Source organism: Pristiophorus japonicus, chromosome 18, assembly GCF_044704955.1.
Source record: "Pristiophorus japonicus isolate sPriJap1 chromosome 18, sPriJap1.hap1, whole genome shotgun sequence".
Classification (NCBI taxonomy): domain Eukaryota; kingdom Metazoa; phylum Chordata; class Chondrichthyes; family Pristiophoridae; genus Pristiophorus; species Pristiophorus japonicus.
This window is the reverse complement of record NC_091994.1, coordinates 21,658,596-21,682,981: the sequence shown is the minus strand read 5'-3', so window position 1 is coordinate 21,682,981 and position 24,386 is coordinate 21,658,596. Positions and strand designations below refer to the sequence as shown.

General features: G+C 48.1%; 1 protein-coding gene across 2 annotated transcripts in view; it reads left to right on the top strand.

The window, feature by feature from the left end:
- Nucleotides 1-24,386, top strand: part of LOC139228589 (rho GTPase-activating protein 45-like) — a 247,193-nt gene that overhangs the window by 124,491 nt on the left and 98,316 nt on the right. The window contains exon 1 of one of the 2 annotated variants that reach the window (XM_070859737.1): nt 15,708-15,744. The exons of the other annotated variant lie outside the window; for it this stretch is intronic. Coding sequence (XP_070715838.1) covers nt 15,738-15,744 — 7 coding nt within the window. The 5' untranslated portion in view covers nt 15,708-15,737. Of the gene's footprint in view, nt 1-15,707; nt 15,745-24,386 lie in introns of those variants that run through there. 2 annotated transcript variants of the gene reach the window in all.

Sequence of the window (24,386 nt, the reverse complement as noted above, 5' to 3'; positions counted from 1 at the left end):
GCTGTTTGAATTCAGCATTCACTCTCTTTATGATGTACCAACCTCCTCACTCACTTTCTAACCTCCTCCTCTGAAGGTGGTGACTTCTCATTGGAGTACAGCTCTGCAGACACCAGGTGCATGCTGGTACCTCACTTGAGTAGCCATTATTCATGCATGAGCCTTGACAGTAAGTGTAGGCATACTTTCAACTGCTGTCACAGTTGAGTCGGATCCTATCCTTACCCTACACACACACTGTATTGTGTTTGCTTAAGAATTCATAGCAACACATTGTTGTTAAGAACTAGTTGGTTTATTAACAAAGGTTTAACAATCACACTACATGTTACCAATTCATCCACTAGGCTCACAACTGCATACCCCATCGTGGATGTCCTAGAACCAACTGACTGGGTCTTGTGGACATCACGTGACTGGCTAAGCCACTCACAATGCAACAGCTCTACAACTAGTTTAAAAGTAACTTTCAATACTTGAGGACACTAAAAGCCACAAATTAACAATTGAACACTAAAGGGAGCTGTGTGCTCCATCTCCAGGCACACCCTGGCTCGAACGTAACTGCGGAAGAGGGGCAGGCAGTCGGGCTGAATGACCCCCTCGACCATCCACTGCCTGGACCGGTTAATGGCCACCTTGGCCATGCCCAGGAGCCGTCCTACGAGGAGACCTTCCGACCTGCCCGCTCCCCTCTGCACAGAATGCCCAAAGATCAGGAGTATGGGGCTGAAGTACAGCCAAAATTTGAAGAGCACTGAAAATAATTGTAAAGGGGCTGCAACCTGACACATTCTATATATACAGGGAACACGGACTCTTCCAGTCCGCAGAAATTGCAGGCAGCCTCAGAGTCCGTGAACCAACTTAAAAACCAATTGCACGGGATGGCCCCGTGCAACACCCTCCAGACTAAGTCCCCAATAACTAAAGGGATGACTTCCGCATAAAGAGCACTCCACTGCGGAACCCCGCATCCTCCGGACAGCAAGATGGTACGCCATGGTGTGTCCGGACACAGACGAGGATGGCAACGTGGAGAGTGCAACAACTCTCCAACTCTGTTGTTGCAAAACAAAAAATCAATTAAGTCAAGTGCCCCCTGATTAAAAGGGGAAGGGGGGGGAACACGCCAAACACTTTTCAAGTGCCCTTTTTTTGTGTTTTTTTAGGGCACTAAAAAACAAAAATTTTACAATTTTACTTGGGGGGGGGGGGGCACACTAAAACCCGGCAATAAAACAAATTAAACTTTAAAACATATAAAATCAAATTAAAATTTGGTTGCCAGGGGTGATGATGCACTCCAGTCCCTCCAGCGCCCACCTCTCGCGGAAAGCCGCGAGCGTACCGGTGGACACCGCGTGCTCCATCTCCAGGGACACCCTGGCATGGATGTAACCGCGGAAGAGAGGCAGGCAGTCGGGCTGAATGACCCCCTCGACCGCCCGCTGCCTGGACCGGCTAATGGCCCCCTTGGCCGTTCCCAGGAGCAGTCCTACGAGGAGGCCTTCTGACCTACCCGCTCCCCTCCGCACAGGGTGCCCAAAGATCAGGAGTGTGGGACTGAAGTGCAGCCAGAATTTGGGGAGCAGCCCCTTCAAATAATGGAAGAGGGGCTGCAACCTCACACACTCTAACTATACATGGAACACGGTCTCTTCCAGCCCGCAGAAATTGCAGGCAGCCTAGGAGTCCGTGAACCGACTTAAAAACCGATTGCATGGGACTGCTCTGTGCAAAACCCTCCAGGTCAAGTCCCCAATAAATAAAGGGATGACTCCACTGCGGATCCTCCGGACAGCAAAGTGGTGTGCCATGGCGTGTCCAGACGGCAGACGAGGATGACAAGGTGGAGAGTGCAACAGTTCTACAAACCTGTGAGCACACTCACAGGTGCATACAGTACACACATGAACACACACAAACACTTATGGCAGGGGTCACTGGATAAAGATCAGAAGCAGGAACCTTGATTGACGGTTCTCTCTTTGACCCACGGGCTCCAAGGCCAATTGTTGGGCCCCTACTGAAACCTCACTGAGATAAGCTAACAACATGGATCTCAGATCAAACCTCAAACCTTCCTGGTCTGAAGGCCATAGCTCCTCACTAGAGAAACCATCTGAGCCATTAAAGGAGTTGCGGGCAACTTTTTAAAGAATTTTCTGAAATATTTTCTCATGTTTTTAGTTACATGTATCCTGCTCCCTTCAATTTAGAGGATTGCAAGTGATCTGATCCCAGGCCATACCTATGTTGCTTTTGAGCCAGCTACTCGGAGATGTTTGGAATGGGCACAGATGAACCCACTCTTTGTCCCATTAATCTCCCTTTCCACCTGGCATCAGCTTGGCATCCTTTTGCTGCGTTGCTTAGTTGACCTTAAGGGCTTCCTGTAGACAATCAGAGATATCAACCCACATCTTACCGCTCCTTAGTGGCGCGTCCATCCCCTTATTGTTGCTGTTGTGGTATACTTACCTACTGAGCAGTGGGAGAAACATCTCGGCAGCCGTTTAGAGAGAGTTTTCAGGATGGCAGCAAGTGTAGAAGACACTACAAATGAGGCAACAGAGACTTTTGTTTGTTATATTTTAGTAAGCGTTGGCTTAAAAATTTCAAACAAAACAATCTAGTTGTTATGTATGCAACCCTATGTAACCAGCACACTACCGCCACCAGAGGGCGTATCTGTTGGAATCCCAAGGGATCCCAGCATCCCTTGGGAGCACTGTATATAAGCAGGCCTCCCATGCTGTACCAGCACTCTGGAGTTAGAATAAAGAGCCTAAGATCACACTTACGTCCACAGTATTCAGTTACATTGCTTTATTCAAGACATAACACTCGTGATTGATGATTGTGATGCCATGCTGCCATTGTGCACACCTCGATACACCAGACAGAATATCTTGCAGGGCACCGTGCCGTAACAAGCAGCTTTGGAAGGCACTAGGCTGGTGTTATTTCCAGCTCCAAGAACAGCCGGTTTCCAGGTTTAGATGCCATCTGTTGGCCATAGGTGAAAGGATGCACCTTGGAATCTCCTGCACCTTTTGTGATGTAATTTCTTCTCGTTTTTAATCCCACCTTTACTGAACTAGAAATAACAATGAAGACCTCATCTCCCCTGTGGTTCAGCTCAGATGCGCACTGGCCCCACGGTGTGCAACTAAGCCGTACAGAATGCGGAGGTCTGATGTTGGATCCCCAGACTGTGCTTAAGTAGCGCATCTCAGCTCGGGTGACAGTAAGGGACTTCAGTGTCACTGCACGTGGGAGGAGGAAACAGTTCTCACTCCAGATTGCTATCCTGCTGGAAACTTTATGGATGTTGGAGGTGGGGTTGGGGAGGGAAAGAGGAAAATCATAGCTGTGCTACCCCCTACATTTAGACAGTCTAACAACACCCACTGTGTTTCAAGGACATCCTCAAAGCCTCCCTGATAAAGTGCAACATCCCCACTGACACCTGGGAGTCCCTGGCCAAAGACCGCCCTAAGTGGAGGAAGAGCATCCGGGAGGGCACTGAGTACCTCGAGTCTCGTTGCCGAGAGCATGCAGAAAGCAAGCGCAGGCAGCAGAAGAAGCGTGCGGCAAACCAGACTCCCCACCCATCCTTTCCTTCAATGACTGTCTGTCCCACCTGTGACAGAGACTGCAATTCCCGTATTGGGCTGTTCAGTCACCTGAGAACTCACTTTTAGAGTGGAAGCAAGTCTTCCTCGATTCCGAGGGACGGCCTATGAAGATGATGATGATGGGCAGACTCGTGAACAATGGCCATCTGGATGAGGTACCAGAGGACAGCTGACATGACACCCCGGAATCATTTCTGGTTGACATTTTTGGGAGGGGAAGGCAGGAAATTGAAGGGAAAATATGAAGACATTGTAGCATCAGAAGCAATCAGCCATATGATGTTATCACTATATTTTGGTAGGCACTCCTTCAGATGGGGTAAAATGTCCCCACCTAACATGCAGCATCCTTTAAAACAGCGTACAAAATCTGAGTTTCATTGCTGGAGTTCATGATACCAAAATGACAGTGCACTGTGAAAACAGGCCCACAATCAGGAGCAGGAAGCTGGCTGATTCTCCCTTCCTCCGGCCTTATATTTACACCATCAGTTGGAACTCTCCAGTTTCAAACTGGTGGAAGACGGCCCTGTAAACACCAAGGGGTCGAAATTGGTTATGGCCGTTTTTGAGGTGGTGTCACCGCCTGAGTGCTGATTTTAGTGTCGGACGTTCGGTGCAGCCTAAAACTGCTAAATTCAGTTTTAACTCCCAAAGTTGAGAGAGCAGCGCTAAAAAGTGGCATTGCACACTCATCCTCGGGCACCAACGGGGCGGAAGCTCAGGAACCCGACTCAGTTTCGCAATGGGAGGCTGCCGCCATGCTAGGGAAAAAAACGGGAAGAAAAGGGGAAAAAAAACAAATACTTCTCCGATCCACACACACACGTCCCCACTCTTAAACCTAATGAAAATGTGCAAACTGACCTTCCTTTCTGGGAGATTCCCCCCGAGAACCGCTCTTTAACCACCACTTTTTTCAGGCTGTACGGCCACCTCCTGTTACGGCAGCCATACAAAGTAAATATCGCGACAGAGGCGTCAAAGGGACGTTATACGCTGGATGAGCTCACCACGCGGGTAGCGTTAACCAGCGCAGCGTTGCCTGTTGGTGCCTCTGCAACAGAGCCAACTCAATTTCTGCCGGGGCGTGGACACTGCTCACCGACGGCAGTAGGCCTTTGCCGACGTTTGCCGCCCACCACCGACAGTAACGAGCGGCGTCCACAACCGAATTTTGACCCTCAAATGTTTATCTATAAGCAACAGAAGCTAACTATAGGTGTGTCATGTAGAATGCCATCTATTCTCCATGTCTGCATTCAGGGGTCCCAGGTTTGCCGGAGTGGGAACAGGTTCAAGGCCTTGGGCCTTGCTTCATCAGCATCCAGTGTGAGCAACACCACAGTGCAAGTGATGTTAAATATCTACTCGCCCATAGCAGGGGGTTGATATCCGAGGATTGCAAAATAACTGTAGATGTTTATCAGTTATGAATACGATGCTGACCTCCTGCTACACATATCATTCCCCTAAATTGAACACCTACGTTTCTCAACATTCTCCCTGAATCCAATTTAAACACGGTTTTACAAAACTCAAGGGGGCTCCTGGCTGTAGTAGGTCTAACAGGGCAAACAAGTGTTTATATAAGCAACAGGCTGGATTTCCAACTGAGTGATAGTTAATGAGTTTGTCTAGAAAAGCATTGACTTTACATGCCAATAGGGTGAGCAAATATTGACAGAGGCTCATGTGGTCTAACAAAAACCATGTCATTTATGCACATAAACTGGATCTTTGTTTGTTCTTTTCGTTAAGGAGCAAGTTTAAAAGTTCAAGTACTCAGTATTAACTTTTTTGCTGTCCTCCACTCTTGAAGTTGACAACTCATTATTGGGGTACAGTTATATGGCACCAGCATCCCTTTGGTACATCACACTGGTGGCAATTCATAAGAATATAAGAAATAGGAGCAGGAGTAGGTCATTCGGCCCCTCGAGCCTGCTCCGCCATTTAATAAGATCATGGCTGATCTACCTCAACTCCAGCTTCCTGCACTATCCCCACATCCCTCGAGTCCCTTAGTATCCAAATCTCTACCAATCTCTGTCTTGAATATACTCAACAACTGAGCATCTACTGCCCTCTGGCGTAGAGAATTCCAAAGGTTCACACCCTGAGTGAAGAAATTTCTCCTCATCTCAGTCCTAAACGGCCGACTCCTTATTCTGAGACTGTGACCCCTGGTTCTAGACTCCCAATCCAGGGGAAACATCCTCCCAGCATCTACCCTGTCATGCTCCTTAAGAATTTTATATGTTTCAATGAGATCACCTCTTCTTCTAAACTCTAGGGAATATAGGCCTAGTCTACTCAATCTCTCCTCATAGGACAATTCTCCCATCCCAGGTATCAGTCTAGTGAACCTTCATTTCACTCCCCCTAGGGTAAGTATTTCCTTCCATAGGTAAGGAGATCAAAACTGCACACAATACTCCAGGTATGGTCTTACCAAGGCCCTATACACTGTATACTCTTATACTCCAATCCCTTTGTAATAAAGGCTAACATACCATTTGCTTTCCTAATTGTTTGCTGTTCCATAACTTCCTATGATTTGTGTACAAGGACATCCAGCCAGATTCCTCTGAATACCAACATTTCCCAATCTCTCACCATTTAAAAACTATTCTGCTTTTCTATTTTTCTTACCAAAATGGATAACTTCACATTTCTCCACATTATATTCCATCTGCCATGTTTTTGCCCACTCACCTAACCTGTCTATATCCCTTTGCAGCCCCTTGGCATACTCCTCACAGCTTACTTTCCTACCTAACTTTGTATCGTCATACGTGAGCTCATACAGGAAGCACTGGATGGCTATTTGACCATGGAATGCATCATAGCTAAGTCCAATCCTGCCTTAACCCAATGTCCACACATTCACACTTTCCAGCAGGAGTCACTGGACAGCAGTCAGGAGCTGGGACCCTGTCTGATTCTCTTCCATTCCCTAGTCTAGTGAGCTGACGTTGAATGTAATATTCCGACCATCAACCTCGCTACGATCCAATAACACAGCACAGACTATGGATTAAATCTCGGAGCTCCTTGTTCTGCATGGATCAGTTCCACACTCAGTGATGCACTTACCAACGGTGCCCTGTATTTTAAACCTTCCTGACACATACAGGTCGAAATAGCTATTTCATAAGTTGTTTTTGTGGAATTTGCCAGCTCACTACTTGAACTCTACGGGCGGCCCGTACATTAAATTCACTTTGGCTTCAAAACTCATCACAGTCTGAGGAAAAATCAACATGGATTCTTTCAAGATTTCCCAGGTCGCAAATGCTTACAAATATACTGGGGCGGAATAGCTGTCACATCACTGATGAGTGCGATGTGAGCGCAATGGTGGACATTAATCTGATTCTTCATCCACCGAGCCCTAATTCTGCAGTGTAAATGAGGAAACCTGGCACTGCCAGTTTTATACCAAGGTGAAGCCAATGAACTGGTTTGGTAACTTTTGTCAGTGTGGACAATCTGGCAGCTAATGTGCACAGAAACATGCCTTTCCAGAGGTGCGTGTTATGCCTGTGTAGTTACTCAGACGCAGGCCACATTGTTCGCATGCCTGACATGAGACTCCCAAAGCAAGTACTCTACTCGGAACTCCTTCACGGCAAACGAGCCAGAGGCGGGCAGAGGGAACGCTACAAGGACACCCTCAAAGCCTCCCTGATAAAGTGCAACATCCCCACTGACACCTGGGAGTCCCTGGCCAAAGATCACCCTAAGTGGAGGAAATGCATCCGGGAGGGCGCTGAGCACCTCGAGTCTCATCGCCAAGTGCCTGCAGAAATCCAGCGCAGGCAGCGGAAAGAACGTGCGGCAAACCAGTCCCACCCACCCTTTCCCTCAACGACTATCTGTCCTACCTGTGACAGGGACTGTGGTTCTCGTATTGGACTGTTCTGTAACCTAAGAACTCATTTTTAGAGTGGAAGCAAGTCTTCCTCGATTCCGAGGGACTGCCTATGATGATGACACAGAGGCTGCAGAGTAACCAGCGACCTGGTTTTAAGCTGTTGTTTATACTATGCATTTTGATTGTCATCTCAACACATCTCCATCACATGGCAAATCAGCCACGTTGACATGGACCACGCTATGCCAGAGCTTTGCCTACATGTTGAGCGGGGCTGTGAAGGGCGATCTCAACTGGATAATTCAAGCTGAACTTTATCTCAGAATCTGCAGTGCTTGCTGACTATATGCAAGTATAAACACAGCTTCAAAGCGTTGTGGAATTTCCTGGATTGTTCAGAAACAAAGATAAAATGAGAGATAGGTTGGCTGATTGAAAGAAAGAAAGACTTGGATTTATATAGCGCCTTTCACGACCACCGGACATCCCAAAGTGCTTTACAGCCAATGAAGAACTTTTTGGAGTGTAGTCACCGTTGTCATGTAGGAAATACAGCAGTCAGTTTATGCACAGCAAGCTCCCGCAAACAGCAATGTGATAAAGAACAGATAATCGTTTTTAGTGACGTTGATTGAGGCATAAATATTGGCCAGGACAGCGGGGGAGAATACCACTGCTCGTCTTTGAAATAGTGTCCATCTGAGCAAGCAGACTCGGTTTGTCATCTCATCCGAAAGACGGTACCTCTGACAGTGCAGCACTTTGTCAGTACTGCACTGGAGTGTCAGCCTCGAATTTTGTGCTCAAGTGTTTGGAGTGGGACTTGAACCCACGACCTTGTGTCTTGTGCCTCAGAGGCGGGGGTGCTAGTAATTGAGCTGCTCCAGACCAATTCAAACTATTGAGATATCTGCAGAAGTGATTCTGTTTGCCTGATATGTGCACACTCAACCTTCCTCTCTCTCTCCCTTCCTCTCTCTCTCATTCCCTCCCTCTCTCATTCCCTCCCTCTCTCATTCCCTCCCTCTCTCATTCCCTCCCTCTCTCATTCTCTCCCTCCCTCTCTCCTTCCCTCCTTCCCTCTCTCCTTCTCTCCCTCCCTCCCACCCTCTTTCCTTTCCTCCCTCCCTCCTTCTCTCCCTCCTTTCTTCCCTCCCTCCCTCTCTCTTCTTCCTTCTTTCCTTCCCTCCCTCCCTCTCTCTCTTTCCCTCTTTCCTTCCCTCCTTCCCTCTCTCCCTCCGTCCCTTCTGTCTTTTCTATCCTTCCGATCTTTCTTTCTGTTGTGTATGCATGTCTGTTTACTGTGTGATGTCTGTAACACTGTTATGCCACATTGAATGTACCCTTATACTGCACACACCTTACCAGTACACCAGAGGGTGCTGCTGCTGAAGACCTAGGGGTTGCCTGCACACGGCAGGTAACCCAGTATAAAAGGGAACTCACAGCTTATTGTCGTCACTCAGGAGCTGCAAATAAAGGACTACAGGTCTACACAATTTAAGTATCATACCCTGCCTCGTGGAGTCATTGCTAAAGGTGCCTACGTACACTACAACCGGTGACTAGAATACGAGGTCACGAACTATACGCTCAACATGTCTAACCTCAGCGACCTTCAGCAATTTACAGAGGGGGAAAATTGGGACGCTTTTGTGGAAAGATTGGAACACTTCTTTATAGCCAACGACCTGGACGGGGACACACCGGCTGCACTACCGAACAAACGCAGGGCCATCCTGCTTAGCAGCTGTGGGCCCACCATCTACGGTCTCGTCAGGGACTTACTAGCCCCGGAGAAGACAACCACCAAGAGCTATGAGCAACTTGTAACAATCATACAGGAACAACTAAAACCGAAAGAAAGCATCCTCACAGCCAGGCACCGGTTCTACACTTACCGGCGACCTGAGGGCCAAGAAATTGCAAAGTATGCTGCACACTTAAGAAGACTAGCTGCACAGGTGTGTTTTTGGCGACCACCTTAATGAAGCACTAAGGGACATATTTGTCATCGGAATCGGCCACGAAGGCCTCCTACACCAATTGCACTCGGCTGATATCAATTCAAGTGAGCCAAGCCTACATGGTTTCGGCTGGTGACTCCAGGTGAATACTGACCCAGGACTCTAAACCGGCGCGCGCAGTGCACCGCATGGATACTTCTAAAGGCAGAAATGCTGCCCCGAGTACCGCAACCCTGAGTCCGCCACATGGGGCAAACCGGATGGCCCCGTGCTGGCGCTGTGGAGGAAACCACAGGGCCCACCAGTGCCGCTACAAAGACTATGCATGCAAAGGCTGCAAAGAGAAAGGGCACCTTCAGAGAATGTGCAGAAAAGGCTGTACTCACCATGTCTTTGATGAGTTGGCTGATCACCGGGGCTCCGACACAGATGAAGATGAAGCTGCTCAAACCCTGGAAGAAGAGTATGGAATCTTTACCTGCTCCACCGGAAGTTCTCCGTGGATGATGGAAGTGGACATCGATGGGGTCCCAGTCTCCATGGAGATTGACACAGGGGCAAGCCAGTCTGTGATGTGCTAAATGACCTTTGAAAAAATTTGGATGAATCCTGCCACTCGACCAAAACTGTCTCCTGTCCAGGCAAAGCTGCTCACCTATACCAAAGGTAAAATCCAAATCGTTGGCAGTGTAGACATCCAGGTCTCCCAGGGCGGTGTGTTGAACAAACTCCTTCTGTGGATTGTAGCCGGCGACGGTCCCACGCTGCTGGGCAGGAATTGGATGAACCAGGTCCACATTGGGCGAAGTGGTCCTGTGGAAGAAAAGACCATCACAGCCCTCCTGCAGGAAAGCCAGGAAATGGCTGCAGCACCAGCAGCACAAGGAGAAACACTTGTAATCAAAATGGCCACCGCCATGCCACCAGTGAGCATGGAGGAGCATCACATGACACCGAGCGGCCAATCGGATTTGAAGGCTCCCTTAAAGGAGACCGGTAACCAAAAAAAATTAAAGGGGAAGTTTCAACTATTTGAGTATACGGACTCTAAAGCTAAAGATGCAATTAAAGGGTGCAAGTATGAAAATGTATGCAATGTAACCATGAACTGTGATGCTGGTTTAACTAATGTGACTAATGAGATGAATGCAGGTGTCAGTAAGGTTAAGAACAAGTTTATTATGCTTAACAATAATGATAAAGAATGTGAAATGCCTAATGTAACCATGTCTGTTGAAACCAGGACACCCAAAAGTGATACAAATGCTAGAATGTATAATGCAGGCTCAACTATGTGTGATCAGAGCCAAGGTGTCATGTATACCGGTAGGACACTGCCAAAGGACATTGGGTCCTACAGGGACCATGCTGATGCCAATGGAATCTCCCTGTGGGAGACCCCCAGGACCAGCAGGCTACCTGACCATGCAGCCTGGACCTTTGGAACGAATGTGATGCCCCTTGCAGGACACACACATAGGCAGTGGGAGCACACCCCCTACAGGGACAGTGGTCAATGGGCAGCCCAGCCACCACCAATGGCAACCTGCACCAGACCAGCCCTACAGCCCCTGGCCACCAGGGCCAACACCAGGAGTATGAGGCCATTACCCTCCAGCTTCCCTGGCAAACCCTGGGATGACCTGTCCCTCATCCCAATTGGTGGACAAGGAGCCCACCCAGTCTTGTAGCCCTGCCCACCACCCCACAACTACCCACATCTTAGTGTATACACACCACCCACTGCTGCCGTGCTACCTCCCCGAGGGATCCCACAACAGTGACACCCACATGGTTTGTGTGTGAGGGAGGGGAAACGTACGAAGCCAGCCTCAAGCACAGGGGTCACACCTGGCAACCACACAACCCTCACCACAACCTCCCATAGCCCACCACTGATCACCTCCCCTGGTCATGACAATAAGGATATGAAAAACACTCAGGGGGGAGTATTGTTGTGTATGCATGCCTGTTTACTGTGTGATGTCTGTAACACTGTTATGCCACATTTAATGTACCCTTATACTGCACACACCTTACCGGTACACCAGAGGGTGCTGCTGCTGGAGACCTAGGGGCTGCCTGCACACGGCAGGTAACCCAGTATAAAAGGGAACTCACAGCTTGTTGTCGTCACTCAGGAACTGCAAATAAAGGACTACAGGTCTACACAGTTTAACTATCATACCCTGCCTCGTGGAGTCATTACTAAAGGTGCCTACATACACTACACTTTCCATCTTGCACAGGATGACGTGCCCAGGTTTAAACGTGTGAAAGGGATCTTCTAGGGAGTTTAACCAGGCTTTTTCTAGTGTCCCTGCTGAGCCTCAGCACTTTTCCGCTTCTACCCACTTCTGTTTTGCGACATTGGGCTCCCGCTGTTAACAGTTTACACGCTATCTGTGGAGTGGCTGCGTTATAATGTCACTCTGGTTTGTATGGTGAACTTTGAAGCGTAGGTGACAGCAGGCAGCTTCACTGCACGTGTTGCCCATGTTCGTTCTTTCCCTGTGCATATCCTGGGATTAGAAACCTGACACTTGACCCCTGCTGGCGGCTTACTGAGTTTATCCAGTCAGTAGCTACACCTGATAGGAATGTTCCACGTTTGATTCCTGGTCTTTACTGATTGAGCTGATTTGAGCCCAGGCATCTGCAGGAGCTGTATTAGGAACCTAGGACCAGGAGTAGACCATTCAACAACAGCTTGTGTTTTTATAATGCTTTCAACGTAGTATAATGTCGCAAGGTGCTTCACAGCTGTGTTGTAAAACAAAATTCGTCATCGAGCCACAGAAGGATGAATTAGAGCACATGGGAGGTACATAGAACATAAGAAATAGGAGCAGGAGTAGGCCACACGGCCCCTCGAGCCTGCTCTGCCATTTAATACTAATATGTCCTTACTATACAGTATAAATGCACACGAGGCCCATACTTGAGAGAAGGCCAGTCTGTGATCAGTAACCTTTATTAGCCAGCACTGAAGTGGAGAAGATGGGTGGAGCTTCCCCTTTTATACCTGAAAGTCCAGGTTAGGAGTGTCTCCCACAAGATCACCACCTAGTGGTCAGTGTTCCCACGGTGTACAACTTAGGTCAGTTTATACATGAATTACAATGACAGTAGAATACATGACAAATACGATCATGGCTGATCCGATCATGGACTCAGGTCTACTTCCCTGCCCTCTCCCCATAAGCCCTTATTCCCTTATCGTTAAAGAAACTGTCTATTTCTGTCTTGAATTTGTTCAATGTCCCGGCTTCCACAGCTCTTTGAAGCAGCGAATTCCACAGATTTACAACCCTCAGAGAGAAGAAATTTCTCCTCAACTCAGTTTTAAATGGACGGTCCTTATTCTAAGATCATGCTCCCTAGTTCTAGTCTCCCCCATCAGTGGAAACATCCTCTCTGCTTCCACCTTGTCAAGCCCCCTCATAATCTTATACATTTCGATAAGATCACCTCTCATTCTTCTGAATTCCAATGATTAGAGGCCCAACCTACTCAACCTTTCCTTATAAGTCAACCCCCTCATCTTTGCAATCAACCTCGTGAACCTTCTCTGAACTGCCTCCAAAGCAAGTATATCCTTTCGTAAATATGGAAACCAAAACTGCATGCAGTATTCCAGGTGTGGCCTCACCAATACCCTGTACAATTGTAGCAAGACTTCCCTGCTTTTATACTCCATCCCTTTTGCAATAATGGTAGGTTTTAAGGAGCATCTTAAAGGAGGATAGAGAGGTGGAGAGGTTTAGGGAGGGAATTCCAGAGCTTAGGGCCTAGGCACCTGAAGGCACGGCCACCAATGGTTGAGCGATTATAATCAAGGATGCTCAAGAGGACAGAATTAGAGGAGTGCATCTATCTCGGGGAGTTGTGGGGCTGGAGGCGATTACAGAAATAGGGAGGGGCGAGGCCATGGAGGGATTTGAAAACAAGGATGTGAATTTTAAAATCGAGGTGTTGATTAATGAAGAGCCAATATAGCTCAGTAAGTACAGGATGATGGTTGAACGGGACTTGGTGCGAGTTAGGACACGGGCTGCTGAGTTTTGAATGACCTCAAGATTGCGTAGGGTAGAACGTGGGAGGCCAGCCAAGGGTGGGATGGATTCCCCCACCCCCCCCCTCGAGATAGCTGTGCTCCTCTAATTCAGCCCCTCGAGCCTATTCCACCATTGAATTCAATCATGGCTGACCTATATTTTAACTCCATCTACCTTAGTTCCATATCCTTAGTAAACTTGCCTAATAAAAATCTAACCATTTCAGTTCTGAAATGTTCAATTGACCTAGCTTCAACAGCTTTTTGGGGAGAGAGTTTGAGATTCCCACTGTCCTTTGTGTGAAGAAGTGCTTCCTGACATCACCCTGGAATGGCCTAGCCCTCATTTTAAGGTTATGCCCCCTTGTTCTGGACTTCCCCCACCAGAGGAAATCATTTTTCTCTACCCTATCAAACACTTTAATCATCTTAACTACCTCAATTTGATCACCCCTTGGTCTTCTATACTCAAGGGAATACAAGCCCAGTCTATACAACCGGGCCTCATAATTTAACCCTTTTAGCCCCCATATCATTCTGGTGAATCTGCGCTGCACCCGCTCCGGGACCAATATATCCATCCTGAGGGGCGGCCCCCAGAACTGAACGCAGTACTCCAGTGACCTCCTCGCCAATGTTCCCTTTAATTTTTGGGGGGGGCTGCATGGCCTCTTTAAGGGGCTGCGCGGCCCATTCAAAACACCGTGCATGCGTGTTTGTTCCTATTTAACTGGAGCTGCAGAGCGCAGCGTGTCTGCGCAGCTTAAAGCAAACATTGCTCCTTGCCCCTGATCACCACGCTGGAAGCTCTGCTCGCTGCTGATACGAAGCCTGAATTCAGTCGCCTGCGCTCCCCTGTGGCTCAGCAAAATTTATCTAGCGACTTAGTCAATCCCAAGTCCGCGCTGGGGCACACCAGCGTGCGAGTCGAAAGGCTACAATTGGCGTCAGCACCACTGGGTTAGGGAGCGGAAAGCATCGGCCAGAATTTCCCACTTCTCAGCACCGTCCAGCGACCTCCCCCCCCCTCCCCCGCCCCCCGCTGTAAGTGCTTGTGTTTCAGGCAAGCACAGATCACGCTTGGTTTTGATGCTCCCTGTGGTCGAATAGCCGACAGCCTCTCACTGTCAAGACCAGCATTTGGGTGAGGTACCAGAGAGGGGAACAATCATACTCCAGCAAGATGTTAGGAGAGAGGGGGGAAAACAGCTGGCAATAAAAAAGATAATCACGTACATAAAATGGGGGTGAAATACGATTTGGCCGGAAGCGCAAACGGGCGATAGCGCATCAGCCGCCCGGTTTACTGTCCGCCGAAGTTCCCGCTAATTTTTTGGGGTGCGCGGTCCCTTTAATGGGCCGTGCGGCCCAATCACATTTCCGCGTGTGTGCGATTTCTTGCAGTGAGGAGCCGGTGAGCATCCTGCGCGGGACCTCCAGACCGCCCCACGGCTGCGCAGCGTAGGGGGAACATTGCACTCCTTCGGATTTTCTTTTCCATTGATCGCCGCCCAAGTGAATTGCCACCCCAAATGAATTGTGCCACGTTCACCGGAGCTGGTATCCGAGAGAACCCGGTTAAAACCTATTTAAAAAATATACCTTCACAGCCGCTGCCGTTACTGCGTCGGCCAGGTTTATTTTGGTGTTGGCAGTAACTGCGTATGGCCCGCATGTCGGGAGCTGGTGGCACTAATGTGGCTTTAAACCCGTTTAAAAACAACTGTAGGTCTGCCATTTCTGAGGATTAAGTTTACTGGCTGCACAGACATTTCCTTGGCTTTATCAGCCCCTGCACTGTCAGTCACCAGTCACAACTGATTGTGTGCAAGTTACTTTGCTGATACCTGCATTTTAATGAGGTGAACCCTTTAAGAGTCAGGAGCTTTTTTATCTTCTTCCTGTCCTCATTATTCCCAACATGTTATCCTGCAGTGTGCGTAGCCCCAGGCCAGGCCCAGCATGCAAAGCTTGACCTCTGCTAAACTGATTCAGTGGGTATTGAACAAAGAGCAGAGGCTTCAATCTTCTTCAGGAACTTGGTCTCAGTTTGTCGATATTACTGGCATCGATTTCAATCACTGCAAAGCAGCAGGTTCACTACACTTGCTACGATGTGCTTGTGCGATGAGGTGAATTTGTTACTGAGTGATCTGGAGGAAGAGAAACAGCCTTCTCGGCCCCATGACATGTTAGGTAAGGTTTCATGGTTACATTGCTAGCAGAGAGCCCTTCCAGCACCGGCTGCAATCTCACAGACCCTCTGGTGCTGGTCACTGTACTGAAGCTTTGAAATTCTGCCAGGATAGTTAAAGGCAGTCACTGCTCTGGGTAATATTGGGACTGTAAGGCCGGCTGTGTGTTTCGTATTAACTGTATTAGTGAATATTGAGCTGATCTTACAGATTTTAAAATGTGTCACTGCTTGCTTATATATAAAATGAGCAAACTTGCTTTAATGCAAATAGCTGGAGGTAAGGGTTATAAATTGGACTCCCAAGAAATGGGGAGAACTAAATGTTGCTCTGTTGGTTGTATTGTTGGAATACATATCGGTGCAGAAGTGTAGTCAAGGGTTTAATGTTACTCTGTCCAACAGTGTGTGTCTGTGTATGTGTGTCTGTCTGTGTGCGTGTGTGTCTATCTGTGTGCGAGTGTGTGTGTGTGTGTCTGTCTGTGTGTCCATCTGTGTGCGAGTGTCTGTGTGAGTGTGCGGTTAATGTCCCCATTGCTGGTTGCTTTGACATTGTTGGGATGCTTTCGTTGAGAAAATAGAAAACAAATGAGAAATGTAGTGGAGGCTAACCGACCTGAGATGGTCTGGCATGAATTGCACCTAAACTCCACAGACTGGAAAGGATAAATCGAATTATTACCGCCCAGCGGGTGTCGGAGGGATGAGGCGGGAAATTCAGCTGTTAGTTCAAGAAACTGCCTCCCAGTGCTTTCCGGCACTGTTGAGGGCGGTATCCATCAGCGGCACGCTGAGCACGCCAGCGCGTCAGTGATGACATCAGCACTCCCCCTCGCTTAACGGAGAGGGCCACTGCAAGGCTCAGTGGAGCCGGCTGGGCCACCAGGAAGGGTTCGGCCGGCCGAACCCGTGACCGCCATTGTGGGCCGATTGCAGAGTCGGCCGACAATTAAAAGAAAATGGCTGTAAGGGCGGCCGCACCGACGTGCTACGGGCAGCTTCCCGCCTCGCGAAGCTGTCAGTGGCGATGACCACGTTCTGGCGAGGCAATCTCCCCGCCCCCCCCCCCCCCAGGCAGAAAAGGGGTTGCCGCCAGGCGGTAAGGGGTTGCCGTGCGGCCGACAAGGGGTTGGAGCGCCGGGCGGGGCGGAAAGTCGGGGCGCGTCGGAAACCCATTTCTGCCACCCTCGGCCCGGGGGCAATTGTGGATGGGCCGCACCCTCCGCCTCTTAGAGGCGGTAACGGGCCTTAAAAAAGGGGGCAATTTCGGGCCCCTGTTATTTACTGCACCTTCCCAACTCCCGTCAGATACCAGAGCTCAGTTTAACTGGCCCCCTGCCCTGAGATTTCACACGGGGTTCTCCTGGTCTCCCACTGTAACTTTGGTGAGAGGTTGGCAGGATCCCCAGTAAAAAATTTGCAGCAATGGTTGAAAAACACTTCCCTTCCCTGGAGGTTCTGCTGGCCTTCGGCGGGAGGACCAGGGAAACCCTCGCGGGATCGCGGGACCACCGAGTGCGGTGAAGCACCATTATACCAGCGCGTGTGCCGCACGAGACCAGCTCGACACGCTCAATGGCACAGTAACAAGGCCTGGTCAACAAGTGGCCTTCGCCAGTTCTGTTCAACCTTTTAAGAGCTTTTATATTCGGAGCTTTTAGTCTGGGTTGTGGAAGAGAAAACCCTAGGTTACCGCAGTTACGGGCAGGAGTAGAGCCAGCTTCCGCTGCCACTGTGATGGCAGCACTTTGCACATGTACAGTGGCCAGAGCCATTCCCGCACACGCGTGATCGTGGAGTTTCTCATCAGGATTCGGTCTGCACAGACACCAGCTCCTTTCTCACATGCAGTGAGAGCAGCGGGCTTGGATCACTCCTCGTGTCCCAGCGGGCGATCCAGACTACAGAGGCACTTACGCAAAATCATCGAATGAAGCAGGCTTTCCAGTGAATTCTTTTGAGGAGTGCAAAGAGGATTTTACTCATCCCAATCAAAAATTAGCAAGTTTACAGATGAGTTTCTTCCAAGAAATCTATGAAATCAGAAAATGTTATGTAGCTTCTATTTTGTCAGCCATGACTCTGTGGGTAGCAATCTCGCCTCTGAGTCAGAAGGTTGTGGGTTCAAGTCCCAAGCCCCACTCCAAGGACTTGAACGTATAATCCAGGCTGACACTGCAGTGCAGTGCTGAGGGAGTGTTGCATTGTCGGAGGTGCCATCTTTCAGATGTTGGGGAGGTCCAAAACCAGGGGTCACAGTCTAAGGATAAGGGGTAAGCCATTTAGGACCGAGATGAGGAGAAACTTCTTCACTCAGAGAATTGTGAACCTGTGGAGTTCTCTACCACAGAAAGTTGTTGAGGCCAATTCGTTAGATATATTCAAAAGGGAGTTAGATGTGGTCCTTATGGCTAAAGGAATCAAGGGGTATGGAGAGAAAGCAGGAATGGGGTACTGAAGTTGCATGATCAGCCGTGATCATATTGAATGGTGGTGCAGGCTCAAAGGGCCGAATGGCCTACTCCTGCATCAATTTTCTATGTTTCTATGAGACGTTAAACCGAGGCTCTCTCAGGTGGATGTAAAAGATCCCATGGCACTATTCCGAAGAAGAGCAGGAAGGTTATCAGCGGTTAACGACCAATATTTATCCCACAACCAACACCTTACAACAGATGATCTGGTCATTATCACATTGCTGTTTGTGGGAGCTTGCTGTGCGCAGATTGGCTGCTGCGTATCCTACATTGCACTAGTGACTACACTTCAAAAGCACCTCATTGGCTGTAAAGCCCTTTGGGACATCTTGAGGTCATGAAAGGCGCTATATGAATGCAAGTCTGTCTCTCTTTACTTCATGTACCCCCTCGCGTGTAAATGTTCTGGACCAGTTTCAGTTGTGTCATGTTACACAGTTTGCTGTGGTACAGCCAAGAGAGTTGCTTTTCTCGTGAATCCCCCTCACTGTCTGAAGATGTTCATGTGTGAGAGCAATCCCTGTGTGAGCATGCAATTAAAGCTGATAAGGTCTTTCTGTCTGCACAGGTTAACCCTTTTGGCACCAGCCTTCCTGAGAGGCTCACATCTACACTGTTTTTTATTTGACAACACTTATCTTCTTAAACTGTTTGGCAGATTTAAGAATAAATGCAAATCCTCCTTATTTAATGCACTTTGGGACGTTTTACTACATTAAAGGCACTATATAAATGCAAGTTGTTATTTAAACTTTTATTGTTGGTAGAAATGTGTCTCTACAGTTTATTTTTAAAGTGTAGTTAATAGCTAGAATGTTCTGGAGGAAAATTAATAATTTAAATTTAAATGGAGTATTTAAGCTTCATTCATATTAAATACATTTAAGCAACATCCTGCGATAAAGAAACCACACATATATAATCTGTCAAGAGTGACCTATCATTTTTATTAGTTTATATAAGAAACCTGTGCTCTAAAGCAATCAAATTTAACTTTAAAAATAAACAATAAACTTCAGGCCTTTGGTGGGGGGGGGGGAATTGATTATTAAATAAAAGGAAAACTTCACAGATCATTGGATGTACACTGTGATTCCATGAAATGTTTGAAGATGAAATAGCGGCAACGTTTCAGTGCTGGTTGAGCGGAAATCTGCCGGGCAGTCAGGGGAGGCAGTACAGTTAGCCGTAGCATCTCTGGGTTAGTGGAGGCTCATATATTCAAGGCTGAGATCGATAGATTTTTGTGGACTGGGGGAATTGAGGGATATGGAAATCGGGCGGGAAAGTGGAGCAGAGGTCGAAGGTCGGCCATGATCTTATTGAATGGTGGAACAGGCACGAGGAGCCATGTGGCCTTCTCCTGCTCTTTGTTCTTATAAGGCTTGCTCCTGCTCAATCCATTCTGTTTGCAAAGTGCTACGGTCGATCGCCTACTGCGCAGCAGAGCAGGTCTCCAGTTGTTTTGGTTAACTCTTGCCACTGGACCAAGACCCATCTCTATCAAGCCCGTGTGGTGGTTGGTGTGCAACGGCCAACACACGTTAAAAAAATCCACGCACAGGCATCTTCCACCCATCAAACTTTAGTTCGGGACCTGGAATATTAGCTCCTTCATTGAAACACCCATGAACATTTTGGCATGGAAGCAAGTCATCCTCGATTCAAGGGACTGCCTATGATGATGATGGGTTAGGGAGGGGGAATCAGTCAGGGGTCCCATTCCTGATCACTATCAAGTTATCCCGAGTGGAGCGGAAATGCGTGATTGTGGACATGAGGTGAGGATAGGATGGGGCCTGGGTGATCTGAAGCAGTTCCAATATAAAATAAACCCAGAAACTGCTGGAAACACTCAGCGGGTCAGGCAGCATCGGTGGAGAGAGAGAGACAGGGTTAACATTTGAGGTCGACGACCCTTTGCCAGAACCCAGCTCCAATGTAAACTGCTTTTGTACCGCGCCTGTGCCAGTCATAATGGCTGTCAACGCCAACGGCAATCTGAAACTAAACTTGGCGGGATTCTCTAAAGGCACAGGTCTAGAAGCAGTGTTCTCTCATTTTGGGGCGTGGCTCCTTTAAATTTGCTGTGCGGTATCTTCTGCAGCAGCAGCAGCGGTATCTCCTGCGCAGGACCTCCCGATCGGCGCGCTTTCCTTTGGGGGAACGTTGCCTAGAAGGGATCCTGGCCTCGGGACTTTCCAAATGCCAGCAAATTTACTTCCAGTTCGTAGCGCATATTTGAGCCCGCATATTTGGAGCCAGGGCCACTGGTACGGGTCTGAGCGTAACAAAAGCCGCAAGAAAGTGTCATCGATGGCACTGAAACGCACAGCAACTCCGCAAACAATACTTCAAAGCCTTCAATCTCATTACTGCTTTTGCACCTGGAAGCCGCTGAGGTCCTTCGGGACTACCGAGTCAATATTGAACATAATCGTTTAAAAAGAAAGTTTCCAAGCCAGGTTCCCCGAGAGACCCACCATTTGCTTGATTTGCTGTGTAGCTCCCAGCTCCATGTGAATTACAGTGATTGTGTTGAACAGCCACCCATTCATTTTATTGACTGAAGTGGTAATGAGAACAGGATTCCGGGTTCTGGGATACAACTGTTTCCAGCTCAAATAAGTGTGAGGTAATTATGTTAAATTGACCAAAAGCAGATCAATGTAGCTATATTTAGATAAGAGCTTGGAGTAGTGCCTAGAGGGCAGAATCCTTTTAGAGGTTATTAGCAACTGAATGGGGAATGCATCAGCATGCCATCCAATAATTGCAAAGTGTTCACGGCCGGGGGTGCAACAGGTGTGACTTCATCTGACTTCATCTATTAAAATAATGAAGATTTCTACCCGAGAAATTACTGTGGACAGAGAATACCACATGAACATGTTTAAGGATCCATCCACTGTTATATCACCAACGGTAGTTTCAAAGCAATTCTTATTCGTACCTCAAGGGGAAAAAATGCAACATAAGCTTTCAAAACATCGCCTGTATGATCAGTACGATATGGTGTCACATTATCTGTTAAAGGCCCAATGCTGTCAGTTATTTATCTAAGGAAGGATATATTTGCCTTGGAGGTGGTGCAAGTAAATTGATTCCTGGGATGAGAGGGCTGTTTTATGACGAGAGATTCTGTAGAATGGGCCTATACTCTTAGGAGTTCAGAAGAAGTAGCGGTAATCTCATTGAAACATACAAGATTCTGAAGGGGATTGGCAGGGTAGATGCTGAGAGGTTGTTTCCCCTGGCTGGAGTATCTAGAATAGTCACAGGATAAAGGGAAGGCCATTTAAGACTGAGATGAGGATGAATTTCTTCACTCAGAGGGTTGTGAATCTTTGGAATTCTCTGCCCCAGAGGAGCTGTGGATGCTGAGTCTCTGAATATATTCAAGGCTGAGATCGATAGATTTTTTTGGAGTCTAGGGGAATCAACGGGTATGGAGATCGGACAGGAAAGTGGAGTTGAGGTAGAAGATCAGCCATGATATTGAATGGTGGAGCAGGCTCGAGGGACCGTATGGCCTACTCCTGCTCCTATTTCTTATGTTCTTATTGCGTGCAAGCAATGGTTGTTTCTGACCGGGAGGCTGTTGCTGTAGTTTGTCTGAGGACAATAACCAGGGGCTACACAGATCGAATCTGCTGTTAAAGGCATCGTTTTGAACAGTCTCAAAGAAGGTTGTCATTTAGTGGTGCAAGTGGAACTTTTTTTTCCCTGGTAGATTGCAGTGAAACGCAAATCAAATCAACACACAAAACAGCATTTATGTCACTCTTTTATTTCGGATCTGGCATTTTGTGAGTCAACTGATGTTGTCAAATCCATTCCCTGCAGCCCCGAGCCAGACTTGCAGATCCCAGTAAAGCTGCTGTTTACACCTGGCTCCTGGGTGCCAGGATTCCAGAATCCTAATTAAAAGAACAATATAAAAGCAGTTAACGGGGTTGCTATCTCATTTGCATCATCTTGCAATGTGATTGCTATTCATAGGCATGGACTGCAAGTCTGCTGACAGTCTGCAGACACCAGGAACTGACTCATGGGCTCCTGATACTGTACTTGAATTAAAAAATCATAGATTAAAAAGTTGGTGTATAATGAGTTCTGCTGCAAGGGATGGGCGTTGGGTTATTAGTTGAGAATATCATCATCATCATCGTAGGCAGTCCCTCGAAATCGAGTAATACTTACTTCCACTCTAAAAGTGAGTTCTCAGGTGACTGTACAGTCCAATACGGGAATTACAGTCTCTGTCACAGGTGGGACAGACAGTGGTTGAAGGAAAGGGTGGGTGGGACTGGTTTGCCACACGCTCTTTTCGCTGCCTGCGCTTGCTTTCTGCATGCTCTCAGTGCCGAGACTCGAGGTGCTCGGCGCCCTCCCGGATGCACTTCCTCCAACTTAGGGCGGTCTTTGGCCAGGGACTCCCAGGTGTCGGTGGGGATGTTGCACTTTATCAGGGAGGCTTTGAGGGTGTCCTTGAAACGTTTCCTCTGCCCACCTGGGGCTCGCTTGCCGTGTAGGAGTTCCGAGTAGAGCGCTTGCTTTGGGAGTCTCGTGTCGGGCATGCGGACAATGTGGTCAATGAGAACAGGATCGGGTGTGGCTTTGACTAATCTGCCGCGTCTTACCCTCTCGAGAGGCTTACAAATGAAGAATGGCTAAGTGGGCTTCTCGTTGCAGCCCTACGCAGTATGAAGAGGAGGAGGGAATACAATCGGGTGGGGAGCGAAAGGGAATATTTTTCTGCGCACAGACAGCCAAGAAAGGAAAACAACCATGCAGTGCAGTTGCTTGGCTGAGAGGAGCCAGTATAACTGGGGAGCTCCTCTCCACCATCCTCGTGTGTAACACCTACTCTCTGTGGCGCAGGGTTTCTGTGTAAACACTGTACCAGCTTGGTCACCTGTATCAGAGAGAATGTGGCCATGGGTTGTAGGGGGAACTCCCAGGCTAGGAGGTTTCCCACCCCCAGCCTTGGATCCACCGGGAGGCCATACACCAGGTAACAGCCGACCTGCTGACCAGTGGAAGTGGGGCCCAGGCCTGGGAGTTCAGGCCAGGCCTTTGAACAGCTACACCAGATGCATAGCAATGCAAACGTTTACGCTGTAAACAGGAAGAATCCTTTGGTTTGAAGTTATATTACATGAATATATTTTGACTTCATATTGCTCATTTAAAGATCAATAGACTAAAACAGATTCTAGGGTGAGGCTGGAAATGGCGGGATATCGAGGAGGTCTGTTCGCACCTGGAAAGGGAAAATACATTTTTATGGGTCAGGCAAGTGTCTATGTGTGGAAAACCATCAAAGAAAGAACGACTTACATTTATATAGCGCCTTTTACGACCACCGCACGTTTCAAAGCGCTTTGCAGCCAATGAAGTACTTTTGGAGTGTAGTCACTGTTGTAATGTGGGAAATGCAGCAGTCAATTTGCATACAGCAAACTCCCAGAAACAGCAATGTGATAATGACCAGATAATCTGTATTGGTGATGTTGATTGAGGGATAAATATTTGCCACGACACCGGGGATAACTCCTCTGCTCTTCTTCGAAATAATGTCATGGGATCTTTTACGTCCACCTGAGAGAGCAGACGGGGCCTCGGTTTAATGTCTCATCCGAAAGACGGCACCTGCGATGGTGCAGCACTCTCTCAGTACTGCACTGGAGTGTCGGCCTAGATTTATATGCTTGAGTTCCTGGAGTGAGATCTGTGTTTGAGAGTCTCCAAATCAAGTTAGTGAGAAGGTGTTTCCGTTTGCCCAATATGGAGTGCGCATTCCCCCATAGGGACACACCTCACTTATCCAAGTTCAGAGAGGTTAGGCACAAGTCGTCAGGAGCATCTCAGGAGCCCATCGAATGGATAACCAAACTAGACATCCCATTATAACCTTTTGTGTCATACAAAACAACAATATGCAAGAGCCAAGGATTAGGGACCCCCTGATGTGTGCAAAGAAGTGGAACTGGAGTGTAACCATTTCAAACTGCAGAGTTTACCAGCTTCATGCTGCTTCTCCAGCCAGGGCCACCGTAGGCCAACCTTAGGTTGAAAGGTTATCTGGAGTCAAGTGGGAAGAATGTCAGCCTCAGTAACAGGTCCGCCCCTCCAGGTCCCTTTATTGGGCCCAAGTTTCCACA